The 8,317-nt window shown below is 39.2% G+C and overlaps 1 protein-coding gene across 1 annotated transcript in view; it reads left to right on the top strand.

Moving 5' to 3' along the window:
* LOC138017127 (lactadherin-like) overlaps positions 1-6,928 on the top strand; it is an 18,759-nt gene extending 11,831 nt beyond the window's left edge. Inside the window, exons 4-7 of the mRNA XM_068864321.1 lie at positions 1,019-1,165; positions 4,701-4,851; positions 5,391-5,426; positions 6,870-6,928. Of these exons, the coding sequence (XP_068720422.1) occupies positions 1,019-1,165; positions 4,701-4,851; positions 5,391-5,426; positions 6,870-6,928 (393 nt within the window). The remainder of the gene's footprint in view (positions 1-1,018; positions 1,166-4,700; positions 4,852-5,390; positions 5,427-6,869) is intronic.
* The last annotated feature ends 1,389 nt before the right edge of the window (positions 6,929-8,317 follow it).

Genomic DNA, 8,317 nt, shown 5'->3' with positions numbered 1-8,317 from the left:
GGCCTGTTCCAAACGTCGTGCTACTGCCGTGCCGAACTCAAATAAAATTGTCATTTCGATTTAAGCACGGCAGTAGTACGCCGTTTGAAACCATTAAGCGCGGCACGGCTGACTTAGGTTCGGCACGACTACTTAGCAAGGCAGGACTTGCCGTTCCGCACGGCAGTAGCACGACTTGGTTTCAAACGGCGTGCTATTATTGCGCCGAACTCAATTCATGTATTTTGCAATATTTGCATACTATTACGCGAGATGGATGGCTTGTTTTGGCTCTTGAATTTGGCGCGACTGTATTAGGTTCGACGTTTGAAACCGCTGCCGTGCCATCGTCGTGCCACTGCCAAGCCAAATTCATTTGAGTTCGGCACGGCAGTAGCACGACGTTTGGAACAGGCCCTACTTTCACTCAAAAGGCCAGGTAAGTAAGCACGACTGTAAAACTGCCTCATTCCTGTCACCACACATGTGAAACATCTTCTCCATCAACCGTCGTCATATTATATCTTGAGTGGCTCGTCCTGTGCAACCATAATCATTCCCTCCGTTTCTCCCCTTTTCTTAGCTAGTCCCAGCTCATTTCATATGTGACCTGCTCTGTATTTACGTAAAACGTTCCTTGTCAACCTTTCATAGTGTACTACCACTACCACTACCACTACGGCTACTGTTACTGCTACTGCTACTGCTACTGCTACTGCTACTGTTATTCCTACTACTACTATTACTACTACTACTACCACTACCACTACCACTACCACTACCACTACCACTACCACTACCACTACCACTACCACTACCACTACCACTACCACTACCACTACTACTACTACCACTACTACCACTACCACTACCACTACTACCACTACTACTACCACTACTACCACTACTACTACTACTACTACTACTACTACTACTACTACTACTACTACTACTACTACTACTACTACTACTACTATGATTATTATCGCTATTATTTAAATTCTGGCAAGTTTTAAGTACACAGTTTGTTTGGTTTTAGGTTGACCTGGGAACTACGCGAAGCATAGGACGAATTGCCACTCAGGGTCGAAACACTACTAGCGCACAATGGGTCAAGACTTACCAAGTATCTTACAGCACCGGCGGTGTCATTTTCACCGGGATCCATGACGGAAATTTATTAAAGGTTGGTTTCTTTCCAAAGCTAATATAAGATTGAAGGTTGGCGATAATCAAGCATAGATTCCAACAATTGAAACCGGCGCTCTACTGAAGAGAAAAACCATTTTTTTCTTTTTGATACATGCGATGTATCTTCTTAGTGACAGAGCAGCCGCAGTTTCCTGCTAGGTCTACAAACTCCAGATAACAATAGGTACGCAATGTGTACGTGTCCACAAAAACAAAAAGAAGAAAGAGAACGTACTAATAATGCCTTGGACGATTGATTCGATAAGTGGTACTCTTACGTATATTAGTCGTTAATAAAATGTATAAAAGTACTTTGTTTATCCCATATGTCCTTTGAATAGCCTTCTCAAGTGAGCACCCGTCAATATAGTTTTATGCAACAATTTTGGCAGATTTGGCTCAAATACTATTTTTAGATAAAACGAAGAGCTTTTCATTGCAAGAACTCGAAAAGAGTGCATTTCATTGGAAATCTGCAAAGTCATCGCCAATAGGGAAGAGTAGTCCCAAGAACGACTGTTTATTGCCAAAACAACAACAACAAGGAATGCATTACAAAAGTTACTATAATAAGACACCTTTCATCAGTAAGACAATACCTCACATTTGAGGAACCATTGTAATGCATTACAGTCGTGAAATATCCGCGTTTCCCACACACTTATAACCTCTTTACGAGAGTTAAGAAAACGACAAACCCAACGATAGAATGACTTATCGACGAAACCAACAGAACGGTAAAAAAATGACAGATATTCAGACTTTCATTAGATCTAGACGTACCCTTGACAGGGATTCTAGGTAGCATCTACATCGATGACTGGACATACAGATAAAATCACGAGGATGCGTTTAGCTCAGGTTGTCGAAATGTCAGTCAATGTCACCAGCAACAGCTCTTCTTAGGACTAATCTCACCTGAACGATCTTAATTCCTTCATCAATCTTTTATGGAAATTATTCGGCTTTATAGTTAACTGATAGCATAGTAGGCAATCTAGGGATACTATTCTGCTATTAAAAGTGACATGATTCCGGTTCGTTTTCACTGCTTTGATAATATATGTCCTCTGTCTCGATTTTAAAAACCAATTCCACAGGCCTCCTCTTTGTACTTCGACAGCGCTTGCGTAAAAATTGGGAGCTTAAGGAGGCTCGAAAGGGTTTTTCGTTGCTGTTGTGTTTGTGAAACGATGAAAGGTACCAAAGACGGATATTTCATAGTGTAGGCAACCTATAAATATCTTTGCAACTCTATTGTTGGATAATACTTCAAGGGCACTTATGATGGCATATCGATCATCATCGCAACACTCCAGGTCCACAGAAAGGCCCTCTGAATTTCAGTTTTTGAAAATGATGTGAAAAACTAAGTCGGTGACCTACCGTTTTTATTTATTTGTTGGAAGTCTCCCTAAGTTCTTTAAATTCTTAGAGACAAACAGACAAAAAGTTAAGACACATTGAAAAAGGGCGTTTTACAGTTTACAGAAAATTGTAATAGATACCTTTCCCCGAAACTTTTTTTATTTGAAGTGCCATCGGGAATGATACGTGCATGTAAAAAATCAAGACAGGTCACTAAGCAAAATTTCGAGATAAAGACAATTTTCTTCCGCAGGTTTTATTTCCGGTTCGCGCGATTTTACACCGTATTTTCACTACCGGTGTGTTGCGCGCTACTTTTGATAGAAATTTGATTCATTCAGCTGACGCGTGTTTCTTAGTTATGGCGTATGTAGTATACACGCTTGCGCGCACATAAAAACTCTTTCGAGCCTCTTTAACCACGCGCGTTTTTCAGACGCCGACGGCAACCAGAAGAGAACATTTCGCGTTCAGAGGCAGTGGTGTTTCCCAGATTTTTATACCAATCATCTCTAAAGTGGTGGTGTCAAGTCAAGTTAAGACGGAAAACAGCTCACTTCCGGTTGCCAGCCGCGTCTCAAAAACGGCTCGCTTAAGCTTTCTAATATCATTATGGATCTTTAAGCATGCGACGTTTCTGGGCCGCACACGGAAACCAGAAGTGAACTGTTTGTGCTTTAAACTTCTCTTGAGACTATTTATATTGTTAAGTATCTTTTCACTTTTAGAGACGCTTAGTTTAAACATCTGGAAGAGACCACTGTTCTGGTGTGCCGAATGTTCACTTCCGGTTTCTATCCGTGGATCAAAAAACTTCACGTGTGTTCCCTAATTAGTTCTTGTCGCCATAACGCGAAAAACAGAATTCACGTCAGTGTTTTCAATAGATTCGGCAACTAGTTAGCTCAGGAATGGGCAGTGTGTTTTGACCACTCGTTGGATTTTAGCCTGGTAGTCCATGGTTCAACTTTGCAAATGCACTTATAAATAGCCAATCGATTTGCCTCTGGCCAGTTAGGATTCACCTACAAGCACGGGAAAATGGGCGAGCAACGTTACATCCACATAAGGAAACCTTTAAACTAAAAAAAACCCAGCTCTGAAACAGATTTAAACACTTTGAGGTCATGAGCTTCTGATTGAAACATATAGTGGTAGAATGTTACAACAGCGCTCGTAAAGTTAATGAGATGGCAAATTACACGTCGTTCTTGTTGAGGGAAATAAATCAATTCGATGTGTTTGTTTCTCGGAAAAGGAAGAAAAATCTTTCATTTTTTTTTTTTGTTTTAGTTTTTGATTTTTTTTTTAATTGTTTTTTTTTTCTCCACGGGTTTTAGGTAATTTGACACTCAACTTCTGTCATATTTCAAGAGTTCGAAGAAGAAGAAAAAGAGAAAAATAAACAAACTGTCAGTTATAATGGAAATATTTATCGCACTGACCTTTTTTGCTCAGTTAGTTGTTAAGGCAAACAAATCTGAAATGAACCTAATTAGATGCACGCCCACTGAATGTCGACATTGGTCTGAATCACACGGCGGCCAGTTGAGTGATTCAAAACTTTTGTTTTTGCGCACTGAAACTCGTTCCCAAACATCGATGCTCGGGGTACGAAATCTATTGTCTATGGACATTATAGCCGCATCGCGAATAAGGCCCATCCAACACGAAGAGTCCCTTTGAGCCTGTGCCTTTGTCACCTATTTCCAACAATAAGGCAAGGGCAAAGCTTAGCGTTATTTTGGGGGCTAGCGTAAATAAAACTGTTTATCCCTACTTGAGGATCAGCATTAAGGAGACACTTTGTGACGTTAACTGACTGGATTCCGTGACACGAGTAATGTTCAAGCTGGGGAGAAGAGAAAGGAAACATTGTGTGACGCCTATTGAAATCAGCGTGGATCTAATTAGAACGTTTCTGGATATATGATCGCTTTCACTTGCATAATCGCTTATACCATCATTTTCACTTCTATGATATAAGTGAAGGCGATGTTAGGTACAACACGGAGTCACGCCATCGTGGGAGCGATACTTTAAGATATCCTTAATGACTACGAATAGTATGAGGTTTCCTCCGGTCTCAAAATCATTACCCGCGACAATTTATTCCCCATTAGCCATTAACTCTGTTCCTTTCTTTTAATTTACCTTCATAGGTGTTCACAGCGAACACAGACTCAAACAGTATTGTGTACAACAATCTAGCGTCCTCAAACGGTGAGCCTCTCATGGCGAGGTACATCAGAGTCCTGCCGGTGGAGTTTCGAGGCAATATTTGCATGCGTGTAGAATTGTATGAGTGCGTAGGTAAGATCGCCATACTCCCTCAGATGTGGGGTTTTCTTTTCTTTTCCTTTGTTGTTGCTGCTGCTGACCACGTCAGAAGAAATTGTCGTCTTTGAATTTGCATGGATAGAGCAAGAAACTAGGGAAAAGTAGTCTGATTTAGGAGCTAGACTATTTCAGGACTATTTCTCCAAAGCCTAATGCACAGTCCAAAAAAAAAAAAAAACACTTCAAACAAATCCCTCTGCCAGGTCAACCACCTACTGGCAGGGATGGACCACTACCTCAACTTCTATATGAATGTGTGTTTTATCTCTTACCCTACACATTATTTTTTATATACGCGAACAATAGTCAGAAACTCTCATTAGTTGCATTTATCAAAGCGCATAAAGCACTTTTGGCGCAGTTTTTCAAAAGTTCTGACTATTTTACTGGCAGTACTTGATTCTAAAACATTTCGCGACAAAGTCACGGGTGATTTAAAATCTCAGTAAACTTGTTTTATTAACATTCCTTTCTTTGTTTTTAATTTCAATTCACCACTTTACTTTGCAAAGCACCGAGACCGACACAGCCACCAGCCACACAAACACGTACGTATAATTACTGTTCCTTTTTGTCTATTCTTCTGGTTAAACATATTCGCCAGAAGAACTTTTTGATCAGGATTGACATTCGTTTCCAAACAAAATCCGTCAAAGAGAACATTATTGTCTGTTTCCAAACGTTAACTCTAGGGGAAAGAGGGCGGGAAAAGGGGTGCAATAAATTGCTTTTCTTTACAACATGGATTAAACTAGAAAAACTCTAAACCGAAGTAGGAATAAGCTTACAAGAATGGTCGTAAAGGAATACCCCACCATAAGGTACCATGGTTTGTATCCTACCTTCACTGGGTTTTACGCAGATTATCACTTGTTCACGTTTTCGGTATTTATAGCGGAGCTCAGGCGCGCTTTGCGCGCCAGCGGAGCAACATTTAAGATTTTTTGGGAAATCTTTCCATGCGACAAATTAAAACTATGAAGAGAGCGTACGCCCGATCGTACAGACAGTCGTGATGGAGGTAGGGCGGCAGAACAGTCGGACGGGAGTGTTCGGGCAAATTTCATTGGCGGGAAATCGCGTGGCAGCGTTCCATTTGGCAACCCCGCGTTTTTCTGGCGGGACATTATATCAGTGAAAAGCAGCGGGATGAAGAGCAGGAAAGAGTACAAGGAATGAGGCAACAAACTTTGAGAAATCTAAGCGAAGAAAGCCTCAAGAGAAACAGAGGAAAGAGAAGCGGAGAACATTTCAATGAAGAACACCATAAAGTTGAGAAAAAAAGAGCGAGAGACAAAACATTAATTTACAATGGTTGGCTTTCAGTTAATGTATTCCTTCTTAACTCGCATATTTTGTAAAACTCGCTTAAAAAAAAAGAACGAAGAAGGTCTGAAAAGTTCAGTTCCAATTCCGTGTTGACAGAGATTCTGGCATATTTCAACGATCACATATATAGGATTTCTGTGTCAAATGGATGTACAGTCGTGAACTGCTTTGTTTCACTGTGAAATTGTATCCGAATAAGCGAATTTACTACTCTTTAGGTGACTTTTTAATTAGTAAGATTTTTGCTGTTGCTCTAAACTGAAGAGAGAGGGTACAAAGATTATAACTCAAAGGGAAAATGTTGTGAAAGAGATTACTCTGCATGTCATTTTAGTTTTAGTTGTTGATTTAAAATTGTTGGTTATTGTTTGTGCAAAAGGCTTGTTTGTTTACTGCTGTCAGCTCAGAGGTGTTTGATCACTGCAAATTGTATACACTAATGACGATTAAATTTGTACTTATTGCAGAAGCATAACTGTTTCCACATTCACTATATTGCCATCTGGGATTAAAAACGGGAGCTCTGTTTTTAGGATTGGCTAAATCTATGTATTATATTATCATTTTTTTTTTATCTTGTCCACTTCGATTTTTTTTTCTTTGCATCTGCTTTCATTGCATTTCCGTCATAAATAACATTATAAATTTCCTATTTGTTTTAGCACCTCCTCCTGGTAAGTACCTTTTTAAATTTTTAAGGCAGTTTGATCCTTTGTTATGACAAAAAACCACGAAAAGATTCAGCTTGAAAACTAGGCAATAGACATGACTCAAGAGTAATATACATTTTCTAAACATAGTGAAAACAATGTTCATACATTCTACATTTTCTTCTTATTTTTCCTATTTTCCACATACTTTGATTCTGTAGAGCCCGATTTTTAATAGTGACGCAAGCACAAGGGCAAGCATAAGTATAGTTTTTTTTTTTGCTAAGTGGAAACGAACGTCGACATAAGAGAAAGCACACGCAAATGCCTAGAAGTGGGGAATATGGAAAGGATGATTTGATTGGCCAGACAAAGCCAGATTTAGGCAATGTCATTTTGATTATGCCATGTTTCCTTTATACATGGCTTAAGGCGAACGAAAGCACAAACGCAAGCACAAGAAGAAGTCGAAGAATTTTGATGCTTGTACATGTGCTTGCGCTTGCGTTTATGCTTGCGTCGAGCTAATTGATTTGCCTACCATTATTGTTTAGAAATTTACATCAAAACGACCTCCAAGTTCCATCTTCTAATACTGTTATATCTAGTTTTTGCTATCTATACTTTTATTATTTTTGTGCAAGTTGTGTTAATACTTTGGTGGCTACTTTTCATTTTCATCTTATTCTTTTCTATTTTGTTCAAACTTGAAAAGCTGCAATGACAACTTTCTTTTTTCCTGTCGCTTTCCGCCTTGACTAGCCAATGCTATTTTCGGGAAGACCATTTGTAAATTTTTTTCTTTGTATTAATAGTAAAACAAAAGTTAAGTTAAGTGTTAAGTTAATCAGTGAAATGAGAGATGTTATACATGCTCTTGTATGTGATGCATATAACATGCACTAAAAGCAGGCATTGTATATTTTCTTGAAGTAAAAAACGTTCTCTGGTTAAAAAAAGTTACAAATATAAGCTTTCGGCTATCAGTCTTCAGTAAATTTTCAGCTCCGACTATTGCATCTCTAGCTTTTTGATTGGCTAAAAAACTCCAATTATGAGCCAATAGTCGAAGTTTTACGTCATATGGAAAATAGTGCGCCAAGATGCTCTTTCCGGACGCTTTGTAAAATTGTGGAAATAAAAATCGGAGGCAAAACCGGGTTTGAAAATTTACTAAAACAATTATTCCAGTCGCCCTTGTTGGATATGAAGTGATAATAACCAACTCGCGCTACGCGCTCGTTGGTTATTTTATCACTTCATATCCAACTCGGGCTCATGGAATAATTGTTACATAGCCTTTAACGAATGAGATTGTATATTTTCTCCTTTGACAACGTAATTGAGTCTTATTTCCTTTAAATATAGCCTGTCCCGTAGGATTTACCCTTGCAGCAGACAACGTTACATGCACAGGTACGTATTCCAAATTTCTGGACACTTTCTTGGCTCGGAAATGC

This window comes from Montipora capricornis, chromosome 9 (assembly GCF_036669925.1).
Source record: "Montipora capricornis isolate CH-2021 chromosome 9, ASM3666992v2, whole genome shotgun sequence".
NCBI lineage: Eukaryota > Metazoa > Cnidaria > Anthozoa > Scleractinia > Acroporidae > Montipora > Montipora capricornis.
Note: the sequence above shows the minus strand (reverse complement) of the source record. Positions and strands in the feature narration are given on the sequence as shown.